General features: G+C 41.4%; 1 protein-coding gene across 1 annotated transcript in view; it reads right to left on the bottom strand.

Annotated features, from left to right (window-relative positions):
- Positions 1-21107, bottom strand: part of LOC132778353 (sodium channel protein type 4 subunit alpha) — a 127718-nt gene that overhangs the window by 38010 nt on the left and 68601 nt on the right. Inside the window, exons 14-15 of the mRNA XM_067470091.1 lie at positions 18814-18987; positions 16499-16855 (exon numbers count right to left, since the gene is read on the bottom strand). Of these exons, the coding sequence (XP_067326192.1) occupies positions 16499-16855; positions 18814-18987 (531 nt within the window). The remainder of the gene's footprint in view (positions 1-16498; positions 16856-18813; positions 18988-21107) is intronic.

Here is a 21107-nt window from a genome sequence, read left to right as displayed (position 1 = left end):
AGGCTACAGATAATGCTGTTGCCCGTTTTTGGTAAAAAAAAAAATATTTAGCCGCTTGTGCTCCTTCTATTTTTATCAGTTTTATACTAATTTATGCAATGCTTTTGATACCAAATAAATAAATACCTTCTACTAAGTCAGCTATTGCTGCTATTGCAATGTAAATTGTCTGAAAGGTAGATAATAATAGTGTGAATAAACTATCAAAATTTGGTTGAGATTGTGCTTGCAGTTCTGGAGGAACTCTATTTTTTGCTTCTTGTAGACTTAGTTAACCAGTTAAAATTCATGATTAAACCATTTTTTTTCATCTGAAAAATTTCAAGGTGGGAGTTGAATCTCTAAACCACCCCTTTGGGTATGGGTTTGCGTGAATTACACACAGATCTATTGCTAAGCTTTTCATGAATCATATCTCATATTATTCACTATCATTCTAATAAAGTTTGAGCTTTTGCACTATTTGCTCAGAATTGCATAGCACACACACACAGGATCATTAGCTCAAGGAGTGATTATACACATAGATGCCCAAAACACTCCAGTACTGCAATTCATGTCCTTTTCCATTGATTTAAGAACACCAGATGTAGGTTTGTGGGTCCTAGCAGCCTTTCCTTTCAGTTTTTTGAAGGAAAGCCTTGGGGATGATGGTTACTCTGCAGAAGGAAGCATTTCCTTATGATGGATTTGCCCACTTCTCATGCAGGGTTTCTTTCTGCCACCCCATCTCCTTTTAACCTAACTTTGGAGTAAGGGGAAGCCACAAATGAGTAAATTTTTACCTAAGAAGAAACAATTACCACCAGTTGACTTCTTTGACACCACAAGGTGAGTCCAGCTTGTTGGACGAACCCATAATCTGAATAATCCTCGGGAATCACAAGAATACAGCTATATTAAAGTTCCAAATTAATCATAAGACCTATCAGAATTTTATTTATTTATTTACAGTATTTATATTTCACCCTTCTCACCCACAGGGGACTCAAGGCGGATTACAATGCTCATACACATGGCAAACATTCAGTGCCAGAGACACACAACATATATAGATAGACACACAGAGGCTATTTAACTTCCAGCTTCATGAGGTTATGCTTTGAATTCCAGCCACTGGGAGAGCTGTCGCTTCACCGTCCAGTTGTGACACTGATGGAGTACTTCCTCATTCTTTTGATCACTGCTGGAGAATTTTATGGTGTTGTAAATTAGTTAAATTAGCCTCCCCACATAAGTGGTGCCTAAATTTCCTACTTGACAGATGCAACTATCTTTTGGGCTGCAATGCTAGACAAATGGTTAAGAGCTTACTCTGACCCAGGCTGGCTTCGAACTCATGACCTATTGGTCAGTAGTGATTTTTAATGCAGCTGACTCCCAACCAACTGCGCCACAAACCCGGTCCTTATTCTTATTTAGATTTGGGAGAAGGGAGAAAGTAGAAAGGAAGCAATAAAATAACTGGTTTATAACCAAAATATTTGTAGCAGATGAGCTTTCTGCTACTCTGTACACTCCAAATGGATGGGACTCTTGGGAGTTGCACCGCAACGTATCTGGAGGACTCCTGGTTGGGAAAATTATATTAGAACTAGGGATGGGGAGTATGGACCACCCTACTAATCTTTGCAGATCCAATCCGGCCATAAAGTTTTAAATTTTATATGTGAGTTATATTAATTGTACTGTTTTATTTGTTTTTACTGATGTGTTGTTGGGCTTGGCCTCATGTAAGCCGCCCCGAGTCGCCTTGGGGAGATGGTGGTGGGGTATAAATAAAGTATTATTATTATTATTATTATTATTATTATTATTATTATTATTCCCACTGCAGTACAGTGTAGAAAAAACTACCTGTGGGTTTTGTTGTTGTTGGAATAAATTAGCCCCATCACATCTCATTCTAAGAGAGAAACATTATGCGGAATGTTGTCAGATTTTCAAAACAGGACAACCTAAGTTCATGATACCTAGGGCGGAATATAAGAAAGCAAGTATAAACAAGCTTGTGTTCTACTGAAATACCAAATGGAAGTATTGATATCTTTTACCTTAGAGCATATCTAGATTGATTGAAAAGTCCTAGATTTTGTTCCTGTTCTTTCCAATTTTATAGTGGTTAAAGCAAGCTGCAGAACTAGTATAAAAAGTCTATGATTGTACAAGGAGCTGGCAGGAAATATTCTTATCTCCAAAAATAAATCTGAAGGAACAGGAACAAAATCGAGACTTTCTGGTCTTTTTTGTCCATGCAGATATATCCCTACCCGTGCATTTGGTTATATAATTAACATATTGTCCACATTGATAAATTACAGGATGCATACTTTTCTGACCCGATGGATTGCCTGCACACCAAAATATGGGAATTTTGGGGACACGTTTTTCGATCTAAATAGTAAAAGTTTCCAACCTTTAATTAAGCAAAATAACTTATAATAAAAGACATTTCCCAGTCCAGTAAGAGACAAGCTTTTCCATCCCTCATGTAAGAGACATCTCTTAGAATAGTAGACACCTGGCAACCCTACCTGAGCACCTTGTGATGAAAGTATCACTTTAGACAATGGAAATATAGCTTTTTATTACATAGTGGTAGACTCCAATGAAGTATACTGTGGGGTTGGTTTGGGACTGGGAATTTGACTGTCAATTAAATCATCTTGTAATTAACAATTAATAAACAATCTGGGGATCACAACCAGATACAGTGAAGACATCTGCCCTTGCACTGTGCTACTCTGCTGCTGAGTATGCATGCCCAGTGTGGAACACATCTCACCACACTAAAACAGTGGATGTGGCTCTGAATGAGACATGCCGCATTATCACGGGGTGTCTGCGCCCTACACCACTGGAGAAATTACACTGCTTAGCCGGTATTGCACCACCTGACATCTGCCGGGAAGTAGCAGCCAATAGTGAAAGGACCAAGGCAGAGACATCTCCAGCTCATCCCCTGTTTGGGTATCAGCCAGCACGTCAACGACTTAAATCTAGAAATAGTTTTCTAAGATCTACAGAGACACTCGCTGGAACACCTCAGCAAGCGAGAGTCCAAAAGTGGCAGGCTCAAACCCAGCACCTCAACCAATGGCTGATACCAAACGAGAGACTCCCTCCTGGGTACACAGAAGACTGAGCGACTTGGAAGGCGCTGAACAGACTGGCACCACGAGATGCAGAGCCAACCTTCAGAAATGGGGCTACAAAGTGGAATCCTCGACATGCAAGTGTGGAGAAGAGCAAACCACTGACCACCTGCTGCAATGCAACCTGAGCCCTGCCACATGCACAATGGAGGACCTCCTTGCAGCAACACCGGAAGCACTCCAAGTGGCCAGATACTGGTCAAAGGACATTTAACCAACTACCAAACTCACAAGTTTTGTATTTGTCTGTTTGTTTGTTTGCTTGCTTTGCTCTGTTAGAAATGTAATATAATGGACTGGTTGCTCTGACACAACAAATAAATAAATAAACCATCTTGAAGAATGACTGCAAAACCTATTGATGGGAGAGATATTCTGAGATAACAAAGTGATGATTTGGTGGGAATTGATTTTGTAAATCCCGTAGCTGGGAAGAGCTGCCTGGTAGCCATGTGGGCCTCATGGAGCCGCTGCGGTGGCTCCAGCTGCTGCCAGGGCTTGCCTCACCAAACTACCCCCCCCCCCCCCCCCAATTGGGCTAGGCCTTCTCCTTCCTTCCCTCTTTCCTTTCCTCAATCCCTCCCCTCCCCAAAAGAAAAAGGACTCTGCCTTCCTGCATGGGAAAGGGACTCCATGGCGAGGCTTCTCTTCCCTCACAACGATTAGTGCTTCATTCTTCTCGCACAATGGGGAGAGGGCTTTTGCGCATGCTCTGTAAGACATTTTTCTTTTTGGGAGTTCTAAGTTATTTCCCCTTCATTTTTTTCCCCTTCGTTTTTTTTTTTGTTTGAAAAACATAGATCGGATTAGAATGTATTTTGCTGCCAAATTTGGTGTCAATTCGTCCAGTGGTTTTTGAGTTAATCCCACAATGAACATTACATTTTATTTATATAGATAGAAGAAGCACATCCTAGTTGAGAATCAGCATTCTACTGTATATCCAGAATGGCAAGTAGCAGACAAGCTGATCGCTATCATGGTTTGTTCATGGATAGCATGGAGGTAACTGGGTGGTCTTAGCTGGAAATGTGGTGGACCTCCCAAGTGCTCCTCAAACAAGGCAACGCCAATTGTCATGCTAAATAGGAGGTTTGAGAGCTAAAATCCAGATAATATTTCCATGTTTTGGAAAAGGCTAAAATCAGGGTCTCGGTTCAAACTAAGGCAAGCCCCACTCCTGATCTCCTTTCTGCTGTATCCCTCTTATGAAAGACACTAGTGGGACTAGATGCATGCCATGTACAGTATCATCAGCAAGAAAGTGGAATGTGTTTGCTGTGAAAAGCCGGCCTTCTGCCCACTCTCAGCTGTCAAGTGTTTGTGCCTCTCCCCTGCCAGGAGCACATTTGAGAAGGGACTCTGATGATATTCAAGGTCATGGCTATTTGCACATGGCTCATGCCTCATGACTTAACTAGGACCTTTATATAAACCCCTTCCTTGAAGCTCTCAGATGCTTCACTTAAGCACCTATGACGGCAAAGGAAGGTTGCTGCTGCTGATAACCCTAAAGGTGGCTCAAGGCAGACATTTCCCGCTCTGTTCAGCAACGTCTGCTCTTTCACTCGTAAAAACTTCCAACGGAAATCACACCAATAAAAAAACTAGCCTCTAGAAGTACAACATGGATTGAGACTGATCATAAACTTCTAAAAATGAGAGATATTTGGTTGGGAATGGAGGAAGGATGATAGGAAAGAACTTGAGGCAGGCTGATGAGAATTACAGTGTTGCTGTCCCAGGATAGAAAACCTTTTTTACTAATCACAGAATCATAGAGACATAGAACTGGATGAAAGTGTCTAACTCTGATTATTATACTGGAAAGCATTCTGCACATGTTCAGAGGCTCTCTAGTATTAGGCACTGTGTTTACCAATTTACTGGATGTTATGAGAGAAACCGATGACCAATAAGAAAGATTGAAGCTTGGAAAAAGCAAACTCATGGAATACTCAGAAAACATGCACAATGGAAATTTAAGGAGTTGCCGGAAAAACAAAACAAAAAACAACCCAAAACTTTTACAAAATTTAGGAATGGGGTTATTTCTGCCAGGACATCTTAGAATCATAGAAACACAGAGTTGGAAGACAGCACATGGGACATCTGGTTCAACCTCATACCATGTCAGAAAAGCACAATCAAAACACTCCCAACAGATGGCCACCCAGCCTCTGCTGAAAGCTCCAAAGAAGGAGCTTCCACCACACTCTGAGGCAGAGAGTTCCACTGCTGAACAGCTCTTATCTTAGGATCCCTGACAGTGCTACTGACAGTGAAAGGCTTCTTGGAAGAGCAGGAAATTTATTTATTTTATTTCCTATATTTATACCCCGCCCTTCTCCCCCCCGAACGGGGACTCAGGGCGGCCTAAAAAAAAAATCATACGATGCTACCATCATAAAAAAAACCATAGTACAATCAAAATATTAAAAATTAAAACAACAATTAAAACAATTAATTAAAACACACCCATTAAAATCGAAATCCAAAAACCAGTCCGGGTCAATTCATTGCCATAAGTTGTGTGATCTTCTTCCACTTGCTGTTCACTGATCAAACGCTTGGTCCCATAACCAGGTCTTGATTTTCCTTCTAAAAGATAAGAGGGAGGTGGCCCATATGATATCTCTAGGGTTGGGCATTACATGGGGGGGGGGGGGCACTGCCAAGAAGGCCCTGTCTTTCGTCCCCATCAACCATGTTTGCGATAGTGGTGGGATCAAGAGCAGGTCCTCTCCTGAAGATCTTAAACTTCGTGATGGTTCATGGCAGGACATATGTTCGGACAGGTAGTCCTGGCCAGAACCGTTTAGGGCTTTAAAGGGCTTTAAAATAATACATATCTGCATTCTACACTGGCATTAATTGCTGTATCTTCATTATTTCAGCTAAAATTGGTCTCCTTTCACTGGCCTACTGAGGCATACACCTCTTTAACAGACAGAAATGTAAATACATAGACTTAGAACTAATTCAGGGCTGAAATTGGTTCAAAATATATATTTTAAATTGTTTGCACATGTTTCATAATTTATTTCTGCTTTTCTGTTTTTAGTGACATAATAATAATAATAATAATAATAATAATAATAATAATAACAGTAGTAATAATAATAATTAATAAATAAGACAGGCCCTATCCCTCCCCTCCTTTCGTAAGAGCTTGAAGACCTGGTGATTTCAACAAGCCTTTGAGAATGACCAGTTCTAGCCCAGCCCCAAACATTATTGAATATTACCCCGGTCATCCCTCTAATAGGCCCTGGAAATGAGCAGCAACAGACCCGTACCTGCTATTGCTGTTAGCCTGTTATAGCACTGTACTTAATTCCTGGTCTCCTCATATTTTGAGTTTGCACTAGCCCCGGCCCAGCCTTTTAATTGCCTTGAACAGGCAGGATTATTTTTAATATATATGTGTAATTGAGATAATTTTATGCTTATGTTGTTTTGTTAATTTTGTTATGCTGTTTACTCTGTATGTTTTGGTGATGTTGCTTGGAAACTGCCCTGAGTCCATCTCGGGGAGATAGAGCGATATATAAATAAAGTTTTTTAAAATTATTATTATTATTATTATTATTATTATTATTATTATTATTACATTTGCAAGCTGCCCTGAGTCCCAATCTTAAGGAAAAGGTAGGATATAAATAAAGATTGTAATCACAACAATAAATCCTGCAGTCAAATAGTTAATATGGTCTCTTAATCTATACTATAAAACAAGGAGATGTCTTATTCCATAAAATAAGGGGTTTGGGAGCAATTGAAAGCTGTTTTTTCAGTCTTTTCTCTACCTGCTACCTCATCACACTAGAGCAGGGGTTCACAAACTTTTTTAAACATAGGGCCAGGTCACAGTCCCTCAAACTGTTGGAGGGATGGATTATAATTTGAAAAAAACATGAATGAATTCCTATGTACACTGCATGTATCTTATTTGTAGTGCAAAAAATACTTTAGAACAAAACAATAATAAAAACGAAGAACAATTTTAATAAATATAAACTTATTAGTATTTAATGGAAAGTGTGGGCCTGTTTTTGACTGATGAGATAGGATTGTTGTTGTGTGTTTTCAAGTCGTTTCAGACTTAGATTGACCCTGAGCGAGGGCCGGGTAAATTACCTTGGAGGGCCGTATTCGACCCCCGGGCCATAGTTTGAGGACCCCTGCAGTAGAGAATGAATCCAGTAAATTACCTTGGAGGGCCGTATTCGACCCCCGGGCCATAGTTTGAGGACCCCTGCAGTAGAGAATGAATCCAGTAAATTACCTTGGAGGGCCGTATTCGACCCCCGGGCCATAGTTTGAGGACCCCTGCAGTAGAGAATGAATCCAGTAAATTACCTTGGAGGGCCGTATTCGACCCCCGGGCCATAGTTTGAGGACCCCTGCAGTAGAGAATGAATCCAGTAAATTACCTTGGAGGGCCGTATTCGACCCCCGGGCCATAGTTTGAGGACCCCTGCAGTAGAGAATGAATCCAGTTTCTGCCTCCTGCAGAATTCTGGGGTTTGTAGTTTAGGGAGGAGGTTTTAACAGCCTCACTAAACTACAAACCGCAGAATTTTGCAGCTGGCAGAAACCAGATTTAAAGTAGATTCATTCCGTAGCATGATGAAGGCACTGGAAAGTCTACATTAGCTTCCACTGAAATCGCCCTGGACAAAGATCACCTCTTGCTTCTTCTGGTCCTTCAACACTGTAATGCCATCTTTGACAGAAAATCTGGCCAAGATTTTCATTGGTCAGAATCTGAGCATTTTCATTGCTCTGAAAGGTATTACGGGTAGTCTTTTTTAGTGTGTGGAATTAAAGAGATACAATGTATTATTTATGTCTAGTACATTCTAACATATGTGCAGGGCTGGTTGAGTGAATGCTAAGCAAAATATAATTTCACATTGATAAGCATGTCCATAGTGGCTTTAATCCAAGGGTGAGTGAAAGCTGACATTTTCCTTTATCATTTCAAAGACTTCCAAATATATATAGAGAGAGAGGGGTGGAGGGCACTGGAGAAGAATAGGAGATCCAGTTTCCTGGCATGTAGAGGCAATTGATGGGACAATGAAGCCTTGGCAACAGTTTAAAATGGCAGGTGTTGATGCCATGGTTCTGCAGCCAATGCTCTTGCTAGTCATTTCAAATTAATGTGTGAAATTCAGGTATCCTGAATGACAGTTCTTTCCATTACCAAAACCATGCAGTACCCTTTTTACTTGATCTAAATGCTTGTAGCAAAGTTTTATGTTGTGATGCGGCGGCAAAACAAAACAAAACAATGGGATTTTGGCCTGCATAAATAGGAGTCTAGATCCAGGGAAGTCATGCTATCCCTCTGTTCTGCCTCGGTTAGACCACACCTGGAATATTGTGTCCAATTCTGGGCACCGAAATTGAAGAGATATATTAACAAGCTGGAATGTGTCCAGAGGAGGGCGACTAAAATGATCAAGGGTCTGGAGAACAAGCCCTATAAGGAGCGGCTTAAAGAGCTGGGCATGTTTAGCCTGAAGAAGAGAAAGCTGAGAGGAGACATGATAGCCATGTATAAATATGTGAGACGAAGTCATAGGGAGGAGGGAGCAAGCTTGTTTTCTGCTGCCCTGGAGACTAGGACGCGGAATAGCGGCTTCAAATTGCAAGAAAGGAGATTCCATTTGAACATTAGGAAGAACTGGGTTGTTGTAGGTTTTTTCAGGTTATATGGCCATGTTCTAGAGGCATTCTCTCCTGATGTTTCTCCTGCTTCTATGGCAAGCATCCTCAGAGGTAGTGAGATGATTAGGAAGATTAGGAAGAACTTCCTGACTGTGTGAGCCGTTCAGCAGTGGAACTCTCTGCCCCAGAGTGTGGTGGAGGCTCCGTCTTTGGAAGCTTTTAAACAGAGGCTGGATGGCAATCTGTCGGCAGGGGCGGCTCAACCATTATGCAAAGTAAGCATTCGCAGTATAGTTGATTTTGCCCAGGGGTGCTCTTGAGGTGCTCTTGGGGGAAAATAGACCTTGACATATGGGAGTTGTAGTTACTGGGATGTATAGTTCACCTTCTCAACCCCCGAGTCCCCCCTCGGGGGTTGAGAAGGGCGGGATAGAAGTGCAATAAATAAATAAATAAATAAATAAATAAATACAATCAAAGAGCATTCTGAACTCCACCAATGATGGAGTTGAACCAAATATGGCACACAGAATCCCATGACGAACAGAAAATATATATCAATGATTGGTTGGCGGGGGGCAGGGGGGGAGGCACCAAAATACTGTTTGCTTGCCGTTGAAAATTACCTAGGGCTGCCTCTGTCTGTCGGTGTACTTTGAATGCAATTTTCCTGCTTTTTGGCAAGGGGTTGGACTGGATGGCCCATGAGGTCTCTTCCAACTCCATGATTCTATGATTCTATGATTTGGATCTGGGGTCCTCAATCTAAGGCCCGAGGGATAAATACAGCCCTCCAAGTTCATTTACGTGACCCTCGCTCAGGGTCAACCTAACTCTGAAACGATTTGAAAGCGCACAACAACAATAATCCTATCTCATCAGCCAAAAGCAGGCCCACACTTCCCATTGAAATACTAATACATTTATATTTCCTAAAATTGTTCTTTATTTTAATTATTGTATTATTTTAAGTGTTTGTAATATATGTGCAGTGTTCATAGAAATTCATTCATGCTTTTTTCAGATTATAATCCGGCTCTCCAATAGTTTGAGGGACTGTAACTTGGCCCTCTGTTTAAAAAGTTTGAGGACCACTGATTTAGATCATGGTTGAAGAACCAGATGTTGCTGGACTCTACTTCCCATCAGCCCTATATAGTAAAATCAATGATGAGATATAATAGGAATAGTAGCTAAATGACAGCTGTATCTCTTTAATGACAGCTGTAGGTTCACTAGCTTCACATGAATATAGCCCTTATCTCAGGTCATCCCGTTCAATGACCGTGGACAGCTCCCTGCTCGTATCGTTTTCCAAGGAGATTCTTGCCAGATTAAGGGACCCTGGCAAAGCAGCCATGCTTCAGCGGCTCAACCACTAGGAATGCCAGGGGCTTTCAACACTTCTCAGATCTGTGGGTATGGGTTCTTTGATGAGGGGCGGGTGGAGGCGTGGCAAAAAAACATGTTGCTTTTCCAAGAAGGAAGTTTCTTTCTCCAGCCAAGTTAACAAGGGGCAAAGGGTGGGGAAGACAAATCAAAGACTTTCTCCTCTCATGGCTTTTCTAGCTCAAATCATCCTCCCAGTTACTTTCTCATACATGTACAAAAGGAAAGAAATGTGGGGTACCAAGAGAAGGGAATTTTTAACTTGAAATAAGAAAATCAATCTTTGCTTAATTAGGAGTTGGATGTGAATAGAATCATAGAGTTGGAAGAGAACTCATGGGCCATCCAGTCCAACCCCCTGCCAAGAAATGGGAAAATTGCATTCAAAGCACCCCTGACAGATGGCCATCCAGCCTCTGTTTAAAACTTCCAAAGAAGGAGCCTCTACCACACAGAGAGTTCCACTGCTCAACAGCTCTCACAGCCAGGAAGGTTTTCCTAATGTTCAGATGGAATCTCCTTTCCTGGAGTTGTAAGCCATTGTTTCACGTCCTAGTCTCCAGGGCAACAGAAAACAAGCCTGCTCCCTCCTCCCTGTGGTTTCCTCTCACATATTTATACATAGCTATCATGTCTCCTCTCAGCCTTCTCCTCTTCAGGCTAAACATGCCCAGCTCTTAAAGCCACTCCTCATAGGGCTTGTTCTCCTGACCCTTGATCATTTTAGTCGCCCTCCTCTGGACACATTCCAGCTTGTCAATATCTCTCTTCAATTGTGGTGCCCGGAAATGGACACAATATTCCAGGGGTGGTCTAACCAAGGCAGAATAGAGGGGTAGCATGACTTTCCTGGATCTTGCCACTATACTCCTATTGATGCATGCCAAAATCCCATTGGCTTTTTTTTGCCACTGCATCACATTGTTGGCTCATATTTAACTTGTTGTCCTCAAGGACTCCAAGATTTTTTTTCACACATACTGCCCTCGAGCCATGCGTCCCTCATTCAGTATCTTTGCATTTCATTTTTTCTGCCTAAGTGGAGTATCTTGCATTTGTCACTGTGGGACTTCATTTTGTTAGTTTTGGCCCATCTCTCTAATCTCTTAAGATTCTGCCTTCTGGAGTATTGGCTATCCCTCTCAATTTGGTATCATCTGCAAACCTGATTATCATGCCTTCTAAGCCTTCATCTAAGTCAGTGTTTCTCAACCTGGGGGTCGGGGGTCACGAGGGGGTGTCAAAGGGGTCACCAAAGATAATCGGAAAACACAGTATTTTCTGTTAGTCATGGGGATTCCATGTGGGAAGTTTGACCCAATTCTATCATTGGTGGAGTTCAGAATGTTCTTTGATTGTAGTGAATTATAAATCACAACAACTAAAACTCCCAAATGTCTAGGTCTATTTTCCCCAGGCTCCACCAGTGTTCAAACTTGGGCATATTGAGTATTTGTGCTAAGTTTGGTCCAGATCCATCATTGTGTGAGTCCACAGTGCTCTCTGAATATAGGTGAACTACAGCTCCCAAACTCAAGGTCAATGCCCACCAAACCCTTCCAGTGTTTTCTGTTAGCATGGGAGTTCAGTGTGCCCAATTTGAATCAATTCCATCACAGGTGGAGTTCAGAACGCTCTTTGATTATAGGAAAACTATAAATCCCAGCAACTACAACTTTCAAATAACAAACTCAACCTCACCAGTATTCATATTTGGGCGTATTGAGTATTTGTGCCAAATTTGTTCCAGTGAATGAAAATACATCTTGCATATCGGATATTTACATTATGATTTATAACAGTAGTAAAATGACTGTTACGAAGTAGCAAAGAAAACAATGTTATGGTTGGGGGTCACCACAACATGAGGGACTGTATTAAGGGGTCATGGCATTAGGAAGGTTGAGAACCACTGATCTAAGTCATTAATAAAGATCCTGAACAGGACCGGTCCCAGGACAGAACCCTGCTTATGGCACTCGGCTCGTCACTTCTTTCCAGGGTGAACCAATTACAGATGCACCTAACCATAGTTTTGCCTAGCCCACATTGGACTAGTTTGTTTGCCAGACGGTCATGGGGGACCTTGTCGAAAGCCTAACCGAAGTCCAGATATGCTACATCTTGAGTGAACTGGATGGAATGCTAGGGCCATGGAGTTTCCTAAGATGTCAGACTTGGTTCTCAGTAGCCACAATCATATATACATGACTATCAACACAGTGCATAATACGCATGGGTCTTATCAACAAAATGGCAATTTTGAGCACTCTCAGTCATTGAGGAATACAAATTTCTGGGTTGCATTTTCTTAACTTATTAAGGATTCTTCATATATCACATGGCAAACGGCTAATCAAGAGCATACAGTCTGGTCCAGCTCTCTGTAAACTTAGTTTAATTCATTCTGGACTTCAAGGATAATTTGTTTCACACGTTTCTGTCTGCTGGGCAAGATCCTGAGAATTTTTTCAATACATTTCAAATATCAGAGTTTCCCCTCCCTAAAACGGATTGGCCTGGAAAGCTTGGGTTTTGAGCAGAAAATAATACATTCTGCACAAAATATACTATTTTCTGCACAAAAATCATTTTTGCACAAAACCCAAGCTTTTCCCCCCCCACAGAAAACACAATTGGCAGTAACCATTTTCATTGCTTCAATGAGTCGACAGCCCCTTTCTAATTGAGGCAAGAAAATCTATGCGTTATTTGTATCTTGAGTATCAGTATAAAACATGTGTTTCCAAATATGGATTTCTCTCGGGATGATTTCAGACAAAACTTTAAAGATATATCACTACTGACTGAAAGGTCCTGTGTTTGAAGCCAGCCCGGGTCGGAGTGAGCTTCTGATCAATTGGTGTAGCTTGCTGTCAACCTTTGCAGCCCAAAAACAGTTGCATCTGTCAAGTAGGAAATTTAGGTACCGCCTACGCAGGGGGACGGGGATGGGGACGGGACTAATTTAACCAATTTATGACACCATAAAAATCTCCAGCAAGCCTGCAAAGAATGAGGAAGTACTTCATCAGTGTCACAAATGGACAGTGAAGCTACAGCTCCCCTGGTGGCCAGAATACACTCCTAAAAAGCTGAAATGTTAAATAGCCTCTGTGTGTCTGTCTATATATATTGTGTGTTTATGGTAATGAATGTTTACCATGTATATGTACATTGTAATCCGCCCTGAGTCCCCTGTGGGGTGAGAAGGGCGGAATATAAATACTGTAAATAAATAAATAAATAAATAAATAATAGAAATAATAATTAGGTTCTTGAACCTAGTGATTCCAGCCATGAAAGCCATGAAAGCCTTCGACAGCCATGAAAGCCTTTGACAATACACAGAAATAATAATATATTTTGCAGTTACATTGCTTTTTCTTACCCTAGCATAAGTGTAGGAGGGCCATTACAATGATGCAGGAGGGCTTTAATCCTCTGAAAACAATAGCACCATGCCTTTTTCTCCTTCTCTCCCACATAATGTGCAATGTATCAGATCGCGTGGCATAATATTGTCATGCCTCTCATTCCTCTGCCCCCATAAGCTTGTTGCCAATGAGGCAAAGCAATGGAGAGAAATACAAAGCACAAAATGTCCAAGAAGTCGCTGGTCATTTTAATTTTTAAATGGCTTGTTTTACCTGCAACCCAGAGTGTGCCGTTTTACACAATTAGCATAAAATTGGCCCTGTTTAATCTATGGATTCTGCATTCATAGATTCCACCAGCAATGGCTTGAATATTTTTTTTAAAAAAAAATCCTAACCTTGATTTTTTCATTTCATGTAAGAAACTCTGACATTTTATATAAAGAATTTGAGCATTCATGGATACAAAAATTCTGGAATAAAATATCAGTGGATACCAAGCACCCACCAGTGTTATGGTTCTATCCTTGGGATTTGTAGTAAGGTACTTAGAATTCTCAGCTAGAGAGCTGTAATCTCAAAGTAGTGTTCCAAAAACTCTATTCCTTGGGAAATTACAAATCTCATGATTCATAGTCCCATTTTAACTGTCATGATTTTATCCTATAGAATAGGATATCATATATTCCGGCATATAAGACAACTGGGTGTATAAGACGACCCCAACCTTTCCAGTTAAAATACAGAGTTTGGGATATATTCACCGTATAAGACTATCCCTCTTTCAAGACACACCAAATAAAAATTTAAAAAACATCAGATTTGATTTCAATATGGTAATTTTCCTATTACTGTCCCTCCTTCTCTGCCTCTCAGATCTCGCACATGCGCACCTGCACCACTTCACCGCAGTCTTCAGGAGCAAGATCTGAGAGGCAGAGGAGGAGGTACGGTAATAGGGTACAAGGGCGGGCCAGACAGGTAAAAGAGGTGTGTTTTTCTGGGCCCAGAGCCACTCTATCTCTTTTTTCCATACCCTGGACACCGTGGACGCCTGCAGCTTGCAACGCCCTTCACTTACACCTTCCCGGTGAGGTGCCCCTTCACCTCACCACTGGAACCACATTAAGTCCACAAACCCTGATGAATGGATTTTCTTCTACTGTACTTGTACAGCATCACCCTTAATGCTTCATACAGTCACTGCATATGGCAGGGGCGCGGCCATTGTCATTTTTTAGCTCCCCCACCATATGTGGCAACCACAGATTCTCCAATCTGATTGGAAGTTTCAGCACCCGCTCTATAAGACTCCTGTGTATAAGACTACACCCGCATATAAGACGACCCCTGACTTTTAAGAAGATTTTCTTGGGTTTAAAGGTAGTCTTATACACCAGAATATACGGTAAAGTGAAAGTCACCTGGGGAGGTCAAGAGCTTGAACACTGAATTCAAATATTCAATAAAGATTATTATTTTAAAAAGAGCTGGAACATTGTTTCCATCCTAAATATCTTGGTGTCACCTTAGATTGAACACTAGCATATACGAAACACAGCTTGAACACCAAGCCCAAAGTAGCTGCACACAATAACATCCTGCGTAAACTTACTGGCAGCCCATGGGATGCTGACCCAAAATTAATAACAACATCAGTCCTAGCCTTGTCTTACTCAACTGTTGAGTATGCCTGCCCTGTTTGGCATAGGTCTGCCCATGCAAAGAAGGTGAACATAGCATTGAATGAAACATGCAGAATAACCACAGGATGTCTTAAACCTACACCTGTTGATAAACTCTACAAGCTAGCTGGCATTTCCCTCCCTGATGTGCGACGGGAAGTTGCTTCCAATGTGAGAGAAATAAGGTTGAACACTGTGAAAGCCACCCACCGCATGGCTACCAGTCTCCTCCCAGTAGACTCAAATCAAGGAAAAGCTTTATGAGAACCACCACTCCTCTTGGCATCCCCCCAGCAACAGCAAGGGTATCCCTCTGGGCAGCTAAACCATGAAACCCTAACTTGATGGCCCCCCAATTTGGTAAATAATTAAATAAATAAATGGTAAATAAACTTCTGGAGGAGCACAATTTGAGAAACTCTGACATACAGGAACTGTAAAACATGAAATGATACCTATACTTCAGTACCAAAGAATACACACATGCTAACAAGATGTTTTATGTTGTTTCTATTTTGTTGTTGATTCGTTCAGTCACTTCTGACTCTTCATGACCTCATGGACCAGCCCACGCTAGAGTTTCTTGTCGGCCGTCACCACCCCCAGCTCCTTCAAGGTCAATCCAGTCACTTCAATAAGCATTATTGAATAATAATAAGTATTATTCAATAAGTATTATTTCTATAGGTATTATTTATTGGCTACTCATCATTAAGTTCCCTATGACCATGACCATCATGATGACAATAAGGCATAAAGTCTGTCCAGCCACTTCGGTGCAGCCCCACATGGTCTCAATCCATTCCCCGCAGAGACCAGCCCACGCCAGAGCTCCCTGTCAGCCGTGGCCACCCCCAGCTCCTTCAAAGTCAATCCAGTCACTTCAATAAGTATTACTGAGTAATAATAAGCATTATTAAATAAGTATTATTTCTATAAGTATTATTTATTGGCTACTCACCACTAAGTTTCCTATGACCATGACCATCATGAAGACAATCAGGCATAAAGTCTGTCCAGCCACTTCGGTGCAGCCCCACATGGTCTCAATCCATTCCCCGCAGAGACCAGCCCACGCCAGAGCTCCCTGTCAGCCATGGCCACCCCCAGCTCCTTCAAAGTCAATCCACTCACTTCAATAAGTATTACTGAGTAATAATAAGCATTATTAAATAAGTATTATTTCTATAAGTATTATTTATTGGCTACTCACCACTAAGTTTCCTATGACCATGACCATCATGAAGACAATCAGGCATAAAGTCTGTCCAGCCACTTCCATGCAGTCCCACATGGTCTCGATCCATTCCCCGCAGAGGATACGGAAGACAATAAGGAAGGAGTGGAAGAAGTCGTGCATGTGCCATCGCGGCAGCACACAGTCACTGGAAATCTTGCAGACACACTCTATGTAGCTTTTTCCGAAGAGCTGCATGCCCACTACAGCGAAAATGAAAACGATGATGGCCAACACCAGAGTAAGGTTGCCCAAGGCACCCACTGAATTGCCTATGATCTTGATCAGCATGTTGAGAGTTGGCCAGGATTTGGCAAGCTTGAAAACCCTCATCTAGAAAAAAAAACAAGACCCTGATGAGTCACTAGCACTGTCTGGCTTTGGTGAGTTGTTTTTCTGAACTAGAACACAGAAATTTCCCTTTCTGTGGACTACGGCTACCAGAATTCTCTAGACCAGGGGTCCCCAAAGTGTGCTTCGTAGAGCTCTTGGGGCTCTGGGAGTGACTGTGAGGGGCTCTGTGTCAGGCGGCACTATGCTACTTCTGTCCTTTTCCTCCTCCTCCTCCCCCCCCCCCCCCAGGCTGGCATTGGGAATCTGGGAATACCACTCTCTAAAAAAGTAGCACTTCTAAGGTCAGAAAACAGCAAGCTTCTACTTACAATTCCAAAACAAGTTTCTTCAGGACAATGTTTTTCTTTTGAGAATCTCAAACCCCAGTAAGCAATGATAATGACTTCACTAATCTTCATAAAGTCCCTTAGGAACATGGTTATTATATGCTTTTAATGGTTTTTGTATTCATTTTATAATGTTGTTTTTAAACGTTTTAACTATACATTGTGAATTGCTATGGCATCAATTGGCTGCCAATTTGTAAGCTGGCTTGAGTCGCCTTCGGATTGAGAAAGACGGGATAGAAATATCGTAAATAAATAACTAAATATAAATAATAATTGTGTCTAGGTCAGTTTAGGGCCCCTCAATTGCATTGGTATGCACAGCTTTGTGGAAATCTAGGTTGAGACTGAACAGTTACCCACATAATCCTGTAATGATTTAAAATTTAAATGTTTTTAAACAAAATCTTGCTCAAAGGGTCCAATTTGGTTTTTAAATCCTTGTGTGTTATTGTCTACGTGTGAGTTATATTAATTGTATTATTTATTTTGCTTATTGCTTGTTTTATGTTGTTGGGCCTGGCCTCATGTAAGCCGCTCCAAGTCCCTTGGGGAGATGGTGGTGGGGTATAAATAAAGTTTTATTTATTACCGGGATTGTGGGGCAGCTGGCTGAGTGTCAGCTGCATTAAGATCACTCTGACCAAAAGGTCATGAGTTCAAAGCCAGCCCGGGTTGGAGTGGGTTTCCAACCATTGTGTAGCCTGTTGTCGACCTTTGCAACCCGAAAGACAGTTGCATCTGTCAAGTAGGAAAATTAGGTACCACCTTAAAGTGTGGGGAGGCTAAATTAACTGATTTATGAGGTCATAAAGAAGACTCCAACAAAGCATTCCAGCGGGGAAGCATGCGGGGAATGTGGAAGTGCTTCATCAGCGTTGCAGATGGACGATGAAAGCGACAGCTCCCCTGGTGGCCAGAAAAAGTTAAATACCCTCTGTGTATGTCTGTATATGTTTGTATGTCAAAAATTGGCATTGAATGTTTGCCATATATGTGTACACTGTAATCCGCCCTGAGTCCCCTGCGGGGTGAGAAGGGCGGAATATAAAAGCTGTAAATAAATAAATAATAAAATTTATTTATTTATTTGCCCGGTGGTTCTAGAATATGTTCAGTCATGCTTTGCTAGATCTTTTAAAATTTAATGTGTTGGAAACCATTCGTGAATGTTAATCAGTTTTTAAAAAGTAGCCTTTTACATTTTAGCAACACCTTCATCCAGGCCCATAGCCAGGATTTTGATTTGGGGGGGGGGGGGGGCTGAGTTTGATTCGGGGAGGGGGGGGCTGAGGATCTACCCTAGCAAACCTTTTGTATCGTTCTCCCAATACCCCATGTATATGGGATATATTGAGCATGATCAGATCATGATATGAATAAACAAAACAGTTTAAATGATGTACCAGTAAGGCCTTCTCGTGGACCACCTTGAGAATTTCGGGGACTAAAGCCCCTCAAAAAGCCCCCCCCCCCCCCCCCCCCCGGTTACATGCCTGCCTTCATCCTATCCTAAGATGGGACAGGAGGAGTCAAAATCCTACCCAGTCACTAGAGAACAGAAGCAGCAGCTTCCCTTTGCATGAAGGAGAATGCACCAAAGTCACTTACCAGACGGAAGGAACGCAGGACGGACAAACCCTGGACATTGGCAAGGGCGAGCTCAACCAAGCTGAGGGTGACAATAATGCTGTCAAAGATGTTCCATCCCACCTGGAAGTACTCATATGGATCAAGAGCAAGCAGTTTAAGCACCATCTCAGCCGTGAATATCCCTGTGAAGACCTGCAGAGAAAGATAATTCAAGGTAATATCAAGCTCAACAGGAGATGAAGAGGAGGAAAGAAACAAACATTCTTGATGCCCACTTATTTTGAAACTATTCACATTCACTCGTATTTAACTGCTAAGACATATATTTAACTGCTGAGTAATTCAGCCCAAGGTTGTATTTTGCATATGCTTCCCTGTGAGGTGTTATGCACATCAAAGTATTTGAAAATAACAATAATATGAGTATGTTGTGCCAGATATGCTTTTACTTTCCAGTGTTGACGGACAGAGCCATAATAACTTGGCAACCTATCACAGATTGGGAAAATCCCCCAGAAGCATGCTTGCCTGGAGTTGTATTTCATTAAGGAAATTTAAAGGAATTAATAGGACAAAATATGCTCACTGTGTTGAAAGACTGATGTAGGCTCATATCTAGAAGCATAAAACATGCACTTTTCTCTAATGAAAAGTGTCAGAAATCAATGAGAAACAGTAAAAATGTCAGCATGACTAATCTGATCAATTGTAACCATATGCCCAATTATCTCTGATTAAGACTTTTTGGTATCAGCAGGAAATTTAGTATTGAAGATAGATTGCACTGGTAATATAATTGTAATTTAAACTATTATTTTTAATTAAATTTATCATTAATTAAATGACAAAATAATCTAAGACTAGGATATTCTGTATGGCATGTTAGATCCTAAAGAAAGAAGCATAAACAACAAGTACTAGCTAAGGAATAAAAAGAAATGAGAACTGAAGAAGAACTAGAATCCCTGCTGGGAACAAGCAAGTCTCTCTTATTCCCTCAATCATACCCCACCTCCCATGCCTGCTATTTATTCTTCAAAAGACATTCATGCAATCACTAATTGGATGAATAGCATCAAATCTAGTTTGACCTTACAATGAAGAGCTGACTAAGCTCTTCCTTATCAACCATCAAGGCTGTTAAGATCTTCTGGAGGGGCTCTGCTCTTGGTCCCACCACCCTCGAAATCACGTCTGGTGGGGACGAGAGACAGGGCCTTTTCTGTGGTGGCCCCCCGGCTATGGAACTCTCTCCCGATTGAGATCAGATCTGCCCTCTCCCTCCTGACATTCAGGAAGCTAGTGAAATCCTATGGAACGAGGCATTCCCAGAATGATGGCGGAGACTGGCAATTGACTAAAGTTATCGACCACATATGCGGACTGAGTGGGACATAATTTTATCTTGACAAACTGGCTTCTATGTATTTTAGTCTATATGTATTTTAATTTTTTGTTGATGTACGATGTTTTAGATTGTATTGTTAGCATTGAATCCTTGCTGTTAGCCGGTCTGAGTTCCTCTACTGAGGTAGAGAAGATCGGGATACAAAAGTTTTAAATACATAAATAAGCTATACTTCAGAACAGGAAAATATCTGGAAGTGACTGCATTACATACCAGGACTGTTTCTTGTTTCCAGAGATTGTCTAGACCAGTGGTTCTCAAATTAAGGCCCGGGGGCCAGATATGGCCCTCCGAGGTAATTTACCTGGCCCTTGCTCAGGGTCAACCTAAGTCTGAAATGACTTGAAAGCACACAACAACAAAAACAACAACAATCCTATCTCATCAGCCAAAAGCAGGCCCACACTTCCCATTGAAATACTAATAAGTTTATATATGTTAAAATTGCTCTTCATTTTAATTATTGTATTGTTTTAAAATGTGTTTTGAACTACAAATAAGATATGTGCAGTGTGATTAGGAATTCATTCATGATTTTTTTTTTCAAATTATAATCTGGCCCTCCAACAGTTTGAGGAACTGTGCCCTGGCCCTCTGTTTAAAAAGTTGGAGGACTCCTGGTCTAGACTAAAGAGTGGTAGTAGCAATAGTCATACAAGCAGGAGAACTTCCCTCAGCAATCCAAAAATGATCAGATACTATCAGCCTTCTGGAGAAAGGAATACTTATTAATCCCTCAGTGGCCCCTGAAATCCTGAGAAGACAGGGGCCCTACAACCCTACACAATAATAGCATCTTCTGGACTGCAGCTCCCAGCATCCCCTAGACTAGGCCCTTTATGAGAAGAGGATGATCCAAATGTACTGCTTCCAAGCTGCAAGCTTTCTTCACCTTGGATTTCTT

The sequence above is a fragment of the Anolis sagrei genome, chromosome 6 (genome assembly GCF_037176765.1).
Source record: "Anolis sagrei isolate rAnoSag1 chromosome 6, rAnoSag1.mat, whole genome shotgun sequence".
NCBI classification, from domain to species: Eukaryota; Metazoa; Chordata; class Lepidosauria; order Squamata; family Dactyloidae; genus Anolis; species Anolis sagrei.
Note: the sequence above shows the minus strand (reverse complement) of the source record. Positions and strands in the feature narration are given on the sequence as shown.